Source organism: Drosophila virilis, chromosome 4 (genome assembly GCF_030788295.1).
Source record: "Drosophila virilis strain 15010-1051.87 chromosome 4, Dvir_AGI_RSII-ME, whole genome shotgun sequence".
NCBI classification, from domain to species: domain Eukaryota; kingdom Metazoa; phylum Arthropoda; class Insecta; order Diptera; family Drosophilidae; genus Drosophila; species Drosophila virilis.
The window spans coordinates 313,464-331,677 of NC_091546.1; the positions used below are offsets into that span (position 1 = coordinate 313,464).

Sequence of the window (18,214 nt, forward strand, 5' to 3'; positions counted from 1 at the left end):
GATGGCATGTCAATGCAGCCTCGCGGGCCCTTCACAAATGCGGCTACTCCACATAGCAACGACCTAGGCGCCGGATCCTGCATACTGGACCAGGCAAATGTCCAGCTAACTTAGTAAATCGTACAGAATGTCACGTAAACACAGAAGTGCGGCGATGGCGGGTACAAAGGGGATGACACTGACTGAGGCGTGGCTTATGGACTGGGCATTTAAGGGCGCGGCATGAAAAGAACTCTTCAATAAGTAAGAGACTGAGTACACGCAGATTGCACATCAGGTCAGTGAAACATTTGAGCCATCAATCACTTGACGTCAAAAGCTTTCAACTTGTCTCGAGTCCCACGGGGCAATAAACGTGGTAAAATACATTGTTAATTCAGGATCTTTATAGAAATATATATCGATATTTAAAACTGTTTAATCTGACTTATTGACAGCCCATAACGTAAGCTTTTTGACAACATTTATTTTATACGTGCAACGGCAAGGCCGGGCTATACCCGCTAGTATCTATATACATACATGCATGTAATTACTTTAAATGTTATGCTTGTTTTGAACTATTTACAGAGGATGCTGTGCACATCACAGCCATACTGGGCGAGGGTGTCGTCTTCAATTGCCACGTTGAGTTCCCTAACGATCATCCGGTGCCATATGTCCTGCAGTGGGACAAGAAGGTGAGCGAAACGGTACGATATCACAAATAAAATTTCTTCTCTAAACTCTCTTTTTTACATTGTCGTTTGATACGCAAAAAGCTAAACAAAGTAAGAAACAGATAGACAAAGTCGAAGCAAGCGCGACAAATGTAACACAGTAAACGAAATACTTGCATATCTCAAAGTTTTCGAACTCTTTAACTTCTAACTACCCACTTAATGATTACTACTATATGAGCATCCCTTAACTAATCAATATTCGGATGGCTATTTGCATATATGTTCTATTCTGTTCTGTTCCCCTTGATTTTCATAGTTTTTTTAAACAAATATGATTAATATATGTATTAACTGACGGCCAGCTTAGGCTCTACAGTGCGTATGCGTAATAATCGAAATTGTTGTAAATTAGACGTAACTTATAAGTATTTTTCAGTTAAGGATTATTTGTGTTCTGATTTGTATGCGGCTTTTGCTACTACAATATGACACTATTGTTAATGCCAATGTTGCGTTATTAACTATACGATATGAAACAATTAGCTTGGAAATGTCTATCATGTTAAGTAAATGTATTTTATGTGTTGCTTGATTGGCCATTTGCATATGAGTTAAATATAATTTCTAAGCCCTTGCCTTTAATTTTTATTCGATTAACAATTTTCGCCAAGTGTGCTAAAATGTTAACTTTAGTTAAGCTTCGCGGCGAAAGCTAGAACTAAATCGAAAACAGATTCTTAGCGACTCTATTTAGATATTCCACAAACAGAGGATCATATTGACACCACACAAGCAATTCTATCCAAACACTGACTAGGCAATTGAGAAAAATATGCTTTTTAAAAAATCAAAAGAAATAAATCCGACCAAAGAGAGCGAGAGAGAAGAAAAATTCACACCATTTACTTTCAAACAATCTCGTTCGCAAAATCGAAAAACATTTATACAATCTATAGCTGTTCACCGCTAAGAAAACCAAAAAAAAACTAGTCGCAATAATTCATAGCAATCAAAGAAAAAACTATATGTAGCCACATTCCCAAGATTTTAGTGCAACTTATGCAATCACTGCACATCTTTCTAGCCTCAACAGAGTTTGCGGAAATAGGTGAATGTTTTCTTTCGTAAGGTTGACTTTCTGTGAAATTAGGAAAAATACGAATTTTATTTAACACTAAACCTTTTAGCAAAATTAAGAATTTGTTGCATAAATATTTTTGAACCATTGCCTATTTCCCTCAACTCTGTTTGACCGAAATATCTCGTTAAAATTCACAATCCATCCACAAACCTGCATCCTGCACTGCAAATTCCATGATGCATAGCAAGCAGTAAGCAAAAATGTATTTCCATTAAGGAAAATAGAACAAGCGAAATGTGGAGCAATCTGTTTGGTTATGCAAATATTTTTAAAGGGCACAAGTCAAATTCCTGCTTAACTTTTTTCTATTAAATTAATTTTATTTCATTTAAATTTATATAATACGCCTTGGGCAAAGTATGACATACATAAGTTTTAACCTTTTGAAACGCCAGCATGCATTGCATAACTATTTTTGCTTGAGTGGTGGGCAATGGCTTGCGACCTACAGATTTATATACTAACACTATATACATATATATATATATAGGGTGTAAGGTGGGCTGATTAGGAAAATTTAGCTAGAAAATCTGCCAGGCTGAAGGCTCCGACCTCAAACTGCTTAGTTTCATAATTTAAAGCAAGCTTAAGCTGCTGCAAGCCGATCAACTAAGTTTATTGTTGCTGCTTGATAGCAAAAAGTTAAACCGAGCAAAAACTAAGAAAAACCGCAAGGATAATAAAGTAGAAATGTAGACGCTGCGGCTGCTGCTGCTCCTGAGGTTGACGCAGACGTTGACGTCAACGTCTTCATTTCAGCTGAACTATACGCCGTGGACCGAGTATATATTCGAATGTATATGTGTGTGCTTGCATGTGTGTGTATGTGTGTACGAATCAGACTGTTTGTTAGCATACTTTCATGCGCTTAGATAGATAACGTAGTGTTTTTTGTGCCAAGTTAAAAGTTTTACAAGCATTTTTATAAGTACTAAAAAAAGAAAGTTTATGCTTTGCTGCGATAAAAATAAATACGCATACGCTGAGGCAATGCTACACAGTCCCTTTCGGAATATGGCCGCAAAATGTGGCACGGCAGCATAACGGTAATGGCTGTAATGGTGGGGTATTAAAGGGATTAACATGGCTTCAGCTTTTAATTTATACCCAGCTCTGATCTGGCACGGTTCGTTTTGTTTGCTTATAGTGTTTGTAATTAAATACAATGGTCGAGTTGCGTCGTGTTTTGCAACATGTTTTGCCGTGTTGCGTAGACTTCACGACTCTATATTAAAGTAAGCCTATGTTTTTTGTGTTGCCTACTTTTGTGCGACTTTCGCTTTAAGAGACCAGACCGACCGCCACAGAGTACAACAAATATGAGGAGAGGCAACGTTGCCTTTGTTGCAATCTAAATAAATTGCTACTGAATAAATTAAGCGGAAAAATGTTTACCAAGTCAACTTATGACGCTTCTCCGAGTGTGAATATTAATTTTGGCGCCCGCTTGCTGCCTACCAGGAACGTTGGGGTTGCTCTAATAAATACATGTAAGCTACCGAGCTGCTTTCGCTGACATGTTGAGTCGAGCCTCCAGCTGCCTATATATGGGTCCCAGGACGTCTACGCTGTGCTCTGCGTTCTGCGTCCTGCGTACTGTGTCGTGTGTCGTGGGTTCGGTACTGCCAAAGCAAATTATTTCATATGCCAGCTGAGAAAATTATTAAAACGTATATAATTAAGTTTTTATAAACGAGGCGAGACGACGCTTGTCAGCTCATAAATCTGCATAGTATAATTACAAAAATAAATCGATTAACTTTAATGCTGCCGCAATCCGACGCACGAGCAACATGCCTACTTAAGCAAAAGCAATTATATTCCCATTTCAGTGGAGTAAACATTTTCCTCCTAGGGTATTGAAATTTAGTACCAATGACATAGAGCATTTAACTGAACGTGTGATTCAATAGATTCACAGCATTCTATGCTGGTGACTTCCAACATGGCTGGGGATGTGCCTTTGAGCAAAAAAAAAAAAAAATAAACAATAAACTGATATACATATATGGCATATCGGTTGGTTAGGGCCGAGGTGGCAGAGAGAGACTGCAGGTTGACCTCAATTGTTGTAGCTTGCCTGACATATTTTTCATGCACATTTTTTATCAGCCAAAGCTTGAATTTCAACTGTATCTCTGTTTCTGTGCCTTGTTGTTTTCGCTGTTTGCACATGATTTATTGTTGCCGGGATCTGCTGGCCCTGCTCTGGTGTTGATAGCTAGCCTATGGGGTCCATGGGGTTGGGAAAGCTACGGACTTGCGTCAGTGCACAATGCGCCCGTAACTCTGCCAATCTATGATTATATTGTTTTTTTTTTTCCTTTTTAGTTTTTTCGTATGAGGCTCGTGTCACATTCAATTTATTTTCACAGTTTTCGGGGGTTTAAACATTGCCAATCGTCCATTCTGCTATAAATCTAAGATAAACTGATTAAATTTTATTTGTTCTGACTTTATGTGCATAATATTATTTTTAAGCTGACAATTTATTTTAATTAAATATAACAATGTAACCTTTTCAGCATGAAGAGTGTGTATGAGGTTTGCATGTTTAATTTCAATTTTTAATCATGCTAGAATTTAGATTTTCTATATGTTGAGTTTACCTAAATCGCCCATGTAAATAATCATAATGTTTCGCGACAAATATGAATTCATTTCACTTATCTACCGAACATGTCATAACATTTACGCCACATGATCTTAGTTTGAACTATGCGGTCAATAATTTTTTGATGTCAAGAGTATGTACAAACGTTCAAATACATCAAAAAACAACATGTTGTCTTCCAATTAATAGCAGACTGTACACAAGCGAATGCAAGCCTTATTTATTCATCGACCTTAACATTTTACATTTATGCATTACACAACAACACAGGGCTCCGATCTGCCCATATACATCTGGTATGAGAGCTACCCGGAACACATTGAGGAGGGCTACAAGGGACGCGTGTCGCGTGTGTCGCAGGACTCGCCGTTTGGCTCTGCATCGCTCAACCTGACCAGCATTAGAGAATCGGATCAGGGATGGTACGAATGCAAGGTCGTATTTCTTAACCGAGATCCCAAGCAGCATAAGAATGGTACATGGTTCCACTTAGATGTACATGCACCGCCACGCTTTAGTGTTACACCAGAGGATATTATATATGTTAATTTAGGTGAGTCCCCACAACAACAAATGCGAAATCATAAATAACAGCCTAGCTGTCGAGAAACTTGTCAAAGTTCTGCCAGGCGGAACCGACTCATATTTCGGCCGTTCTTTGCTTCTATCAACCACCGGATAAATGACGTTTCACAGATTAAGTGACGCAGGCTCTCCAAACGTTCTCCAGGCTCCTTACATGCCTTGCCATGGATAGCCATTTGTGAATGTGTCAAATGGTCAGCAATTTGTTGCAGTGCCCAAAAGAGTCTGTCACCTTGAAATGAACTATGGGTCTATTTATGTGCAAGGTCCCAAAGCCCGACAATTGCCGGTGCCCAACGCTCACTCTTGCGTCATAATGGTGCGCAATCGTAAAAAAGTGAGCGACACTTTCCCCATAGTATGGAAAACTTGGCTCGCTTAGAAAAGAGTGTTTAAGTTGCTTATGGGAAGTCATTTGTCATCTCTCGTATGTGCCGAATACTTTACAAAATCGATAAGCCTTTGTGTGTGTGTGTGTGTGTGTGTGTGTGTGTGTGCAATCGCCAGCCAAATCGAATTTCCGTCGCTTAATCAAAGTTAAAATGTTTAGGCTCAGGCACTCAACTTCCAAGTGGCACCCAAGACAAACAGCATACAGAACACACGGCGAACAATTCGAAAGCCAAACAAAAGACAGCGACTGCGCCGGAAATGCGTCAAGAGAAAATGACGCTGCAGCGCATAAATCATACAACACTTTGATGGTTTGTAAGCCAACTCGGACGGCGTAAAGCAACGGAACATGAACCAATAGTAGCAACAATGCAGCCACCGACTGGGTTCCATTGTCTGCGGCAAATGGCGGCAGTAAGTACGAGTAGTTAACTGGAGAGGCTGAGATTTATATAAAAAAATATATGAAAGCGACTGCGAATAGGCAACTCGGCCTTATTAACCGGAAGCTGGGCAAAGCAAATGGCTGACTGGCAATTTTCTGTGTATGAGATGAGAACCGCATTTACGAGCATGAGCTGAACAATTGCTGGCACTTACCCCATTAATTTTTAAATTTTGCAGGTGATTCAATTATACTCAATTGCCAGGCAGATGGCACACCAACTCCAGAAATTCTTTGGTACAAGGATGCGAATCCCGTTGACCCCTCGCCCACGGTTGGCATCTTCAACGATGGCACCGAGCTACGGATCTCCACGATACGGCACGAGGATATCGGAGAATACACTTGCATTGCACGCAATGGTGAGGGACAGGTCTCCCATACGGCCCGCGTTATAATTGCGGGCGGCGCTGTAATAATGGTAAAAACCTATAAACAAATCAATTATATACCAGATAATCGAATATTCGTTTATAGACAGTTCTTTAAAATGATGAAACAAAAAAACGAAGAGAAAATTAAATATTGTTTTCTAAAATTTTAGTCATCCCAACTATAGCGAACATATTGGTGGGCTCTCGAGTAGAGTAGTAATGGGTTTCATAGCACATATAGATCAGGAATAGTTGAATGAATTCTTAAAACTATCTTAATTCGATTTACCTATTTTTAAACCAAAACCAACACTTTGTCAATTTAACAAATACTACCAAACACTCTTTTTCGCACAAAGGATAAGGGGGCACATATTAAAAACAGCCAAACAAAATGAAAAATGATTGCCATCAATGATAAATTTACTATAAAAGTAAGTTTTGAATATTACCTACATCCCATTCTTCGTCCATTTTCTTGGATACGCTTCATTTAAAGTCCGTTAAGCGCTGTTACATTAACCAACCTGCAAAGTCAAACATCCTAAGCAGTTGCCAAAGCAAACTAATCATCCAAAATGTTCTTTTCGGCTTGAGTGTTAAAACAACATCAATAGCATGAGGAGCCATCAGAACAGATCAGACCAATCCCTCCGGAGGCACGAAATGTTCGCACGTGAAAACCAACCGACGACACCTGCTGGCAGAAAACGCCATTAGCTTGGCTTACAAAAAAATCCAACCCAAAACGTGTCCCAAACGCCCGAGCGGCACACACAGGCGAAAAAAGCATGTTGGAAGCGTACACAGTTCTGTCCTCCCCATGCATACCGGCTGCCATGCAGGGCTGCAGTCTGAGGTGCCTTTGTGTTGGTCGTGCCCGCATGTACCCCTCGTCCCACCCGCCTCGTTTTACATACAAAAGAAAGCCGAATTAAGCGCATAGCGAAAGAACCCGCCCAGTACACACATGGTCATTCGTCCAGTCTCCGAATCGATTCCCGCTTCCTTACTTCTATTTACCATGTGCATACATGTGCTTCCACACATTCACATATATATTCAATCTCATGTACGTATGTACCTTATATGCTCAACACCCACAAACACACATACACAGTCTAAATCGAGCTGCATATTTTGGGGGCGACCCACTAATGTATTTGGATTTCGGGTATTTACAGTTAGCCAGAAAAAAGCTTAGCACGCCATTTGAGCAAAATATGGAGGCCTTAAATAGTTTGAACTTTGAACTTTCAAAAACAAAGGCGTACTGTAAGGACTTCATTTTTAAATTTCTAGGTATTTTTAATCAACTCCATAAAATATAAAATATAAAGACCATTCCCTTTACGCATATAAAATAAACATCATTCACAATCATTTTGTGTCCAATTTGCGATGAATTTATTTTGCATTTAGCTGCCATCGCTTTAGTCATAACTATAACCTACTCAAATGAAAATCATTTCAATTATATCCCTCCGCATCAGTATATCCTTTGAATAAATCAAGAAAATGGGCCAATTGCAGTAATGCAATTACCAAAGACAGAAATAGAACGGGCCCAAATGATGTCGGTCACATTTGATTGACAAGTTGTCAATGGCATCAGTCAGGCCATATAACATAGAAGCAAAGTGTTGTGGCTGAAGTTGTCACTATTTTTAAGGGAAAGAGTGTGAATAAAAGACACACAAGAATCATTGCTGTAGAACCACAAAAAAATATTGCTTAAGGAGGAGCTTCGGACCTTAAAGGCACAACCCATGATTTTATCGCGTCCTTACTCAGCGATGACAGACCTGAAGATAGCACGTCTAACAATCTGGTTTGTACTGCTTTATATCGACAGGTGCCGCCCACCAATCAAACGAAACTCGAGGGCGAAAAAGTGATATTCTCATGCGAGGCTAAGGCCATGCCCGGCAATGTCACGGTGCGTTGGTTCCGTGAGGGCTCCCCGGTGCGCGAGGTGGCCTCTTTGGAGACACGAGTCACCATTCGCAAGGATGGCTCGCTAATCATCAATCCAATCAGTGCGGACGACTCGGGACAGTATTTGTGCGAGGTGACCAACGGCATTGGAGATCCGCAGAGCGCTTCGGCCTACCTGAGTGTTGAATGTGAGCTCAAATCAATTCGCTTTTTTTTTTTCATAATATAAGCTGAATTCGTGACGTATTTTTGTGTAGATCCAGCCAAAGTGACCTTCACTCCGACCGTGCAGTATCTTCCGTTTCGATTGGCCGGAGTCGTGCAATGCTACATCAAGTCGAATCCACAGTTGCAGTACGTTACGTGGACGAAGGACAAGCGCCTGCTTGAGCCCTACCAAATGAAGGACATCGTGGTAATGGCCAATGGCTCGCTGCTCTTCACGAGGGTAAACGAGGACCATCAGGGACGGTACACGTGCACGCCGTACAATGCTCAGGGCACGCAGGGCGACTCGGGCGTAATGGAAGTGCTGGTCCGCAAGCCACCAGCCTTTACTGTCGAGCCGGAAACGCTTTACCAGCGCAAGGTCGGCGACAGCGTCGAGATGCACTGTGACGCAATCGAAGCGGAGGGTACGGAGCGGCCCACAATAAAATGGCAGCGCCAGGAGGGTGAGCAGCTGTCGGACTCACAGCGCAACCGCGTCAAAATATCCGGTGGCAACATCACAATCGATAATTTGCGTCGCGAAGATTTCGGATACTACCAGTGCGTGGTCTCCAACGAGGTGGCCACTCTGATGGCCGTCACGCAGCTGGTCATCGAGGGTACTCAGCCACATGCGCCCTACAATATAACGGGCAAGGCCACGGAGTCCTCTATAACACTGCAGTGGCTGCCGGGTTACAGTGGCGGCTCCGAGTACAAGCAGGACTACACTATTTGGTACCGCGAGGCGGGCGTCAACGACTGGCAGACGATATCTGTAACGCCCTCCGGCAGCACCCAGGTCACCATCAACGGATTAGCCTCGGGCACCAGCTATGAGTTTCAGGTGGTCGGCCGCAACGTGCTCGGCGATGGCATGATGAGCAAAGTAATGACTGTGCGGACACTGGGTGAGTAATCTGATAGATCCTTTAGTTATAGGTCGAGTTTATGCTTTGGTTTTTCCCAATTGTTTTTCGGTTCTTGCTCCTGCTCAAATGTTGCTCTGCATTTTGCACATTCTCATTAAAACTTCTGCACTATTGGGACGTGGAGTCTCGTTAACCTGGATTGGCTCTAACATAACGCTCTTATTTTTCTCTCGTTTTTCTTCTCTTTTCTCACGATTTCCATCGAACCAAACCAAACGCTACTCGTATTAACTTTCTCATACTAATCATGCGTCAAATCAAATGCCAAAATCGCGCATTGAATTTTGAATTTTTCTCGCTGCTGGTGACCCCCTGGTGACCACCCACCACACCCTCCACAAGGCAAAAATTCAAATTCAATAGAAGACGCTCCGGCAGCGCCACGTAATGTCAAGGCTGCAACACAACCGCCCGATCACTTATTTCAGCCAATGCCAGACGAAGCTGGTAAGATAACTAACAATTAGTGAAGTATCTTAGCTATAAAAAACATATATCTCCAATATGAGACCTATGGGACCAACAAATGGAAAGAAACCCTCAACAAGAAAAGAAAATACGTTCATATCTAACGTTATATATGTGCATGATGTTTTTAAAACAATTCACAATCACAAAAAAAAAGAAGCAAATAGAGGACCACGCGAAAGACTGGCTCTAGAACTGAAGACTTTTTTAATTTTCCAGACTAGCGAACTTCGCCAGCCCTCCCCCCACCCCCTGCTGTCTTTACCCTGTTAGAGACAACCACAAATTTAAAGAACACTATAAAAAATACTTGGCAAGTAGCCAACGAAAAACAAAAATTAAATATTCAAAGCAATTATACACTGCAAGCAGGAAAGTTAGGCAAATGCATGCAGCTGCTCCGTCGAAGCGTCTGACCCTTCCTCCCCTCTGACTTAACCTATGTTATTGGCTGCCAACGCACGTCCCGAATACGCGCCGAGTCCCTGGGGCGTCGGCACATGTGCGTCCTTTATGCAGGAGGCAATTCTGGAATGTGAATATTATATTTTAATGTTCCACTCGCCCTCACGTCTGTGTTTGTGTATGCATGTATAGGTGTGTAGGTGTGGGCTTGGGCGTAGGTTTGGGTCTGTCAGGGAGGTAGCTGGTTGCTCAGCTTTTCTCGCAACGTAATTAAAACAGTTGGTCCCACATTTAATTATTTAAATTAATTGAACTGTTTTTACAATTGTGCGATGAGCAGACAGTGTGACAGAATGGAGGACACATATACATGTACATTCACTGAGACACAAGCACACACACACAGACAATGGCGAACGCTGCGTGTTGTCATTGTTGTTTCGTGTGACACAGGTCGTGCGGTCGATATGGCAACGCCCACGCCAACAACAATATGTACGAACAGCAAAAACAACAGAAATAACAAAAACAAGTGAGCTGCCGCTAGGTGGCGTAATTTAAACAAGCATATTACCAAATGCCGAGCCACATTTAACACAGGCAGACTTGCCGACGACGACCAGACAAGCATTTTATTTCCCCCTGACCGCCTCACCCGCCGCTGAGGCCTGTGTAGGTGAGGCAATTTGAATACCATCGTAGCTGCGTGTTTTTCCAACCGCTTTGCGATAATAGTTAATTTTTTACTGTACTTTATCCCTGTTTGTAACACATTGGCCTCTTCTCCACGCCCCCCTCCGCCCCCTCCACTCTATATATATATATATATATCTCTCTCTCTCTCTCTCTCTACCTTTCTTCTATTCTTTTTCTGTCTCGCTCTTGTACTTTTCATAAAACGCTAGTGAGAGCTCCCAACCCCCATACACAAACACAGACACACTCATACGCCATACGCACTTATACATTCACAAACATACACACGCACGCACTCGTACACAGACCTGCATACATATGTAAGTGTTTTCCCCATTTAGCGAATTTATTATACTCGTATTAGAGTCCCATTCTGTTGCTGTGTTTGTGTCCCTGCGTGTATGTAGCTATGTATGTACATACATATCTCGGTGCGTTGGCGCACGCGTATGTTAAACAATAATAACAGCAACAACTACAACAGCAACAACAACAATGGCAATGGCAACTGTAAAAACGGCCACAACAACAAGAACATTTAAAACAACGACAACTTACAGAAAATGTGTTGTGTTATGCAACCCTGGATTTCGTGTACGTGTGTACCTTTGGCGCTTGTAGCGAAACACCTACAACCATCCATCCACACCCACATACACACATTACACTACCCGCCTCATTTTAACAAACAGCAACTCGGGCTAAACACCACGCTGCAGGGCTGCCACCAAAACAGCAACAACGACAACATCGACGGAAAAAAACAAAAGCAACTGCAACAACTGTCATTAAAATCGCCGCGGAAATAACAAACAGAAATAATATTTCTTTTGGCTTTTACTTCTGCTCTTTTAGTGTTCTCTTTCCATTCCTATTTTTTTTTAAGTATATTTTTAATCGTGCATATAACGTCAACGGTAAACCGTATTTCAAGCTCGTATGTTAAGCAATGTCTGCTTGTGTGTGTGCGTGTACTTGTGTTCGTGTTACGTGCGTGTGTGTGTGTGTGAAGCGTTTACCATGCGTCATGGCGCTGGCTGCCTTGTTGTTGTTGTTGTTGTTGAATCCTTGCGCGTCGCAACGCTTAAAAATTAATAACAACAACGTAGACGGGTGGCAGCGCCGGCGACAGGCGGCACTTGAACAGTTGCAAATTTTCTTTCTGACATTCGACAAAAAATAAAAATATAAAAAGAGAAAACAACAGCAGGAAATGCATGTGAAGGCTGATTACGTTTTATATTTACACACACAAGCACACGCACACACACACACACACATTTGCATACGCGCACATGCGAATTTATGAATATTCAATGCATTTCACTGTCATAATTGCAGAGCACCAGCTTTTTGATGTTGTTTGGCCCCGTGTTCTGTTGTTACCAATATTATTCGCACATTTTTTACGCTGCAAAAGTAATTTTCCGTTTTACATATACACACTTAGCATACCCGCATACCCTACCATAAGGTGGAGTTGCGCTTAATAAGTATTTCGCCTACCCCATCCAGGTAAACTAATCGATTATTTCATATAAGTTAGTCTTTCAGTGGTGTCAAAAGGAGCTTTGTACTGACGATTCCCATGGCATGTCGTAGCGCTTTCCAAAAGCCAACTCCTCCTTCACTGTAATTTCTGTGTTGTTGTAGTTATTTGAATAAAATTTGTTTTGTTTCTGTTTTTGGGTTTTTTGGATACTATTCCTTTAAATGTGCACACTTTCCTATTTGATTTACAACGTCACTTTAATTATATTTTTTTTTTTTTTGGGTTTGAGTACAGTATTTAATATGATTTTCTTTTGTTGCAAATTTGTGTTTCTGTTTCTGTTTTATTTGCAGACCTTTTAGCCTATTTTGATATATACTTTCATACCGATTCGCGAGGCATGATTGTTTATTCACCGCCCAAGTTGAGATTGAAAGGTATTCGTATTATTATCAATTTATTCAAATATTTTTCTCACTGTTTTTTCAGTTAAAGCGACGATACTTTTACATACTCGTATGATACATAAATATGTACATACTACATGCATGCGAACCGAACTGCAAGGGTCGATGTTGGCGTCAGACCTGAAAAAGCAATTACATTCGAAATTCTTCTCGGCCATTGTTGCTTGTTTGTTTATATATTGTATTTGTACCTGCTGTTGCTGCCAGCCCTTTGCCCTTTGTGTTTGGGCATCCGCCATTTGCTAGCTACCATCTTGTGGATTGTAACTTTTATCTCCCAGCTCCCCTCTTAATTATCCGATGGGTCAAAGTGCGCACTCATTGTACTACTTGCATTGTTTACAATGACATTTTACGGCTGTTGAAAGTCGCAGACGTGCGTGCGTGAGTGTGCGTACGTTTTAATGCGCTTAAGTAATGCCTTTTACGAGTATTTCCGTGCAGTCTGCAGATTTACTACCGCTAACTCATCCATTTTGTGGCCCGGATAAGCTCCTGATGCTGCTGCTGCTGCCAGTTGCCAGTGCCAACTTGGTGCAGCCATAAATAACATTTACTCTCAGCCCTGTCTCACGCCTGCCCGACTATGTGTATATGACTGTGTACCCTGTCTACCCTTGACATTTTTACAGCCAAACCCCGCTCAACCCTAGGCCTATGGCGTGAAGCTTTCCCCATTTTTTTTATTCATTTTTTTTTTTAGTATGTTTGTCACCTGCCTCGTTTATATTATGTCAAATCTGTGGGTATTTTTCATTATAACAGAGGAGAGGGAAAACTGCTCATTTTTGCAGGCACAAACCCCCGTTCCTTCCGTCCCTCCGTCCTGTCCTGTCCGCATAATCAACTTTTGATATATGCGCTTTCAAATCTCTTGTGTGCTCTTTAAAAACATTTCTAATTAACATATATTCATAAATAATATGCATAGCATTTGTTGCCAACAACACTCCAGTTAAATAAATTGCTTGCAGTTATTGCTAGTTTTAAGCAAGAATCCACAAAATAAACATTTATACAATATTTTCAATATTCCATCTCAATACGAAGTATTATATATAGTGTGTATATACAACCCGTAGAGTTTAACGAACTATTAGAAATCTGTGGAAAATGTGTGTTGCTGGAATGACTTTAAAATAATTTATTTAAGTAAATAAATATTGCGGACCGTAAATGTGTTGTTTATGTGGAGAACCAGAAACATAGTGTACAATTAAATAAGTGGAAGGTGCCCCAATACTAAATCTCAGCAAAAGTCAAAAAGTCGAGTGTCCAGTCTGAAAAGAGTTTAATGTTGTCAGGAAAACGTAAACGTATTTCAGTTTTCCATACTAAATTTATGTTTTTCTCCGGCAGGACCTAAACCCGGGCCACCACGCAATGTGTCCGTTACGGAAATTTCGAATGGTTTCCTCATCACCTGGCAGTCGCCATTGGAGCGCGCACACATTGTTAAGTTCTATACCATTAAATATCGCACGGATGCGGAGTGGAAGACGCTGAACCGCGGGCAGATACGGCCGGAGGAGACGCAGTATCTGGTGAAGAACTTGGTGGGCGGACGTACCTACTATTTCCGCGTGCTGGCAAACTCGGAAAAATCGTACGAGTCCAGCGACGAGGTGAAATTCCCGGTGCCGGCGCGTGTCAAACATAAAGCTATAACAGCCGGCGTCGTTGGGGGCATCCTGTTTTTTATTGTTGCGATCATTTTATCGGTTTGTGCCGTAAAAATTTGCAATAAACGTAAACGACGAAAACAGGAAAAAGGTAACACAGCCGAAATGCTAACTCACACTTGAAATGGTTTTTAATGACAATGCTGATCTTTGCGAAAATAACAGATGACAATAATAATAATGCGCTTGTTGTTGTTGTTGACAATGACGTTGATTGCGACACTTTTGGCAATTATGCTCAACTAATTAACAAACTAATGCTAACTTAACATACCTACTTACTGCCTACTAACTTCGAGTACTCAGTTCTTATTTCCGCTCCAAAATTTGTCAATGACTATTCGACGGCCAAGGCCACATTATTACTAATTTCTTATTTATAAATAACATATAGTAATACTTGTAATTTTCGTCGTGCTTTTATAAGTTTTGCTTGACCCATGGGCATTTTTCAGTTCTGCAAATTTAATTATCAATTCGAATGTTAAAGGCATTAACTCTTAATTGAATATATATATATTTCTGTAATATAAGAACAGGCTCGTATCAGAAGCCATTGCAAGTTTAATTGCGTTTAATTTGATTTCTCGGCTTACCTCATTGGCTATTCCGACAACAACAATGCATTGAAAAAGAATTTTTAAATTAGTTCGTTTACTTTAACCAAAAAGTAAATGTCAAAGGCATTTAATACAAAATTACCATATTATGCCTGTGTGAATAGTTTTTACGTTTGCGTTGTAGTTGTGCAAGTAAAAAATTGATTTACAATTAAAAAACGAAATTTTCAAATACGAGGTTTTCTGTAAATACAAGTATGTTGCTTTTCTAATTATTTCATTTATTACTTGTGAAACATTATGAGTTTTTAGAATTAATTTTTTGAAGACATTCTCTTAGTTGCAATCTAACCCGTTTGTCCTGCTGAGTTGACCCCCCACTCCCGACGTTTATGGAGATTTCTGTTTCTTAAAAGGGCCTCTTAGCATATCCAATTTATGTATTAATTCCTCTTCATACAATATTTCTTTATTTAATGAAGAAAGCAGATATGTGATCTGTACTGACCCAACCCGTTCCAGAGCATTTGGTTATAATTCTATGCTTAGCTTGATATTTTTTGACGCATGTATATATAAATAGTTTTTAGTTTAACGTAAAGATATATCTGAAATATGTTCCATTAGACTAGACTTACAAAATCCGAGTGCCCTTACATCCATTCTGCAACAAAGCTAGCTAAGGTGGCAATTACCTGAGAACGTGAGAGCTTTAGCCCAATATTTAAATTTAAGGGGACTCAGTTATAAGTTAAATGTGTTCTAGTTACTTTGGTTTCTATTTTTGACAACATTTTAAATATTAGTTTATTGTTGTGTTGTTTTTAATGAATTTCTTATGTATATTTTGTAAAACTTTCACACACTTACACAACACAAACAACAAGTCTAAAGAGAGAAAAACAAAACGAAAATGTTGCATATTAATATTTAGGTTTGTTTAGTTGTTCATAATCAAAGCAACAAAAAACAAACCCCGAAATAATGTGAAAACCAGTATCAGGAAAACAAACACCTTTATCGCAAAAATATTACAATGCATGTTCTTGGCCAAATCGTCGTTGTTTCTGCCCAGGGCTGAGTTCATGTCGGATAAAGGTGTTTCGGTGTTTAGAGAGTATAAATTCGATACCTATATATACAGAGTTGACAATACCATATATATAGCGCAATACTGGGCAGACGTTTTTTGTAAACAATTCACGCACAAAGATGGTAAAATAAGGCCCACAATCGATGACAAAAAGTCAAACCAGTAAAGGCTTGTTCCAAGCATAAAATGATCGCGTTATCAATAGATAAAAAGTGCGTATGCCCTGTTATCAGCATGACCTGCATTTGTATGCACAAATCGTTAGATTTTGAGAAAATTATCATTATCTCGTTTGTCCATTCAAATTGCCGGGGAATGCACTCTTCCACTGAGAACCAATACGCTACCCAACTAAGCCCCCTGCAACGTCGAAAAGCAACTGGGTAAGTTTTTCCAAAATCATAATAAATCGATGTCGTGTGCAACTGGAACTGTAACAACAACAAAAACTTAAGGTTATTTTCAGACAACAACCGCCCAATACCAAGTAACATTTAACAATTAACAAGATTTACTTGCCTTCAAACACTAGTATAACACCGCATTTCATATACTCTGCGTATCTATCGTTCTCAGTGAATATTGTGCATTCATATTCAAGCGTTTACGTATATACTATTATATTTACCCAACCACACTTTCTTAAGTATCTCGAGCACCCACAAAGGCGGCCAGTCTGCAGTCATTTCACGGTCTTCATAATTATGTACTTACTCAACTATAAAATCGAACCAAAAAACTCACAGCAAAAACTTAACACATTACACTCGTTTATCTGAACTACTTTGAATCATGTTTTTCAGTCTTACTTTGGTCATCTGTTCCTTGTTTTTTGTTTACGAACCATAATTCAGCTTAGGTTTTGTTTTTCGATTTGCCATAGACTTTTGTTTTCGTTAACTTCTTCAATTATCAACTGACCATTCAAAAGCCATTTCATGTGTCATTGACTTTTTTTTGCCAACATCTAGAAGCCCGATCTCTAAATAAAATACGGCGAAAAGCACATGCTATGCGTTTCATACATATGTATGTATACTCGTATGGACGCATATATGTCTGTGTCCAAGTCCAGAATTAGGAACAGCCCATGCCTTAGTGTACTGCTCTCTGAATGAGGTCGACTACTACCCCTACCTTCCAGCACTGATCCCAGCCAAATTAGTTTGTCCATCTAGCTAATTGGATTTGACTATACCCCAAATTACTAAACTAAATTATAAATCTAACAATTGTATAGCATAGCGTAGCATATTATAGCCTTACGGTGTGTGGGTGTGTGGGTGTATTGCCTGTACTCTAAGTAATCATCTATTAAACTGCTAAATTTTTAACTATGTTAAAACGGCGACAACGACAACTGGAGTTGCTGTTGTTGTTGTTGTTGTAACTGATGCTGCTGTCTGGCATGCAAATTGGCATAACGTCCGTTTACCTGTATATAGGTGCATATGCACCTGCATAATAACTGCTTATTTTGTGTGCTAGAATAATCGACTGACTTTCAACTGGGGCGCGCGCGTTATGCCAGTTTGTGGAAGAGTACTACTCATATTTCCCATATACATATATATATGCATTCATATGTGGACAGCAATGTGTAAATGGTAGTGTGGTTGTGCATGTATATGTGTGAATATATTCACATATACATAGACATGCTCGTACATAGTGTGTGCTTGGTAGCTGCTGTATATGTATTTTATTTAACGGATAGGACGGCTCACGCTGCACGCCAAATTAATTGTAGAAATTATACGTTTACAGAGTTCAACATGGTAGCTTGCAGGATAACCGACGCCCGGAACATTGCAGCCAATAATCATCATTTGCACAATCGCAGTACGGGCTCAATTTCCTCTGGTCAAGTGCCTTTAAAAAAGTGAGTAGCCCCTTTGATATTCATTCTATGTCTCCGTGCCAAAGAAGACCCGACAATTAAATCGATCTAAATTTTCCAATTGTCTCATGCGCCCAACCAAAAAAAACACACTGATTGGCCCATACTACTACTTCTACTACTATTAAATTCTACTATTTCTCCTACTACTATTGCT

The 18,214-nt window shown here is 40.2% G+C and overlaps 1 protein-coding gene across 14 annotated transcripts in view; it reads left to right on the forward strand.

Moving 5' to 3' along the window:
- Nucleotides 1-18,214, forward strand: part of tutl (immunoglobulin superfamily member turtle) — a 36,423-nt gene that overhangs the window by 15,055 nt on the left and 3,154 nt on the right. For 3 of the 14 annotated variants that reach the window (XM_002059097.4, XM_032438780.2, XM_032438784.2), the window contains exons 4-11: nucleotides 571-692; nucleotides 4,688-4,970; nucleotides 6,020-6,261; nucleotides 8,070-8,340; nucleotides 8,410-9,273; nucleotides 9,637-9,741; nucleotides 14,182-14,595; nucleotides 17,925-18,039. In XM_002059097.4, coding sequence (XP_002059133.3) covers nucleotides 571-692; nucleotides 4,688-4,970; nucleotides 6,020-6,261; nucleotides 8,070-8,340; nucleotides 8,410-9,273; nucleotides 9,637-9,741; nucleotides 14,182-14,595; nucleotides 17,925-18,039 — 2,416 coding nt within the window. Of the gene's footprint in view, nucleotides 1-570; nucleotides 693-4,687; nucleotides 4,971-6,019; nucleotides 6,262-8,069; nucleotides 8,341-8,409; nucleotides 9,274-9,636; nucleotides 9,742-12,708; nucleotides 12,793-12,844; nucleotides 14,152-14,181; nucleotides 14,596-17,907; nucleotides 18,040-18,214 lie in introns of those variants that run through there. The other 11 variants (XR_011416719.1, XR_011416720.1, XM_032438777.2 and 8 more) reach the window with 8 other exon arrangements.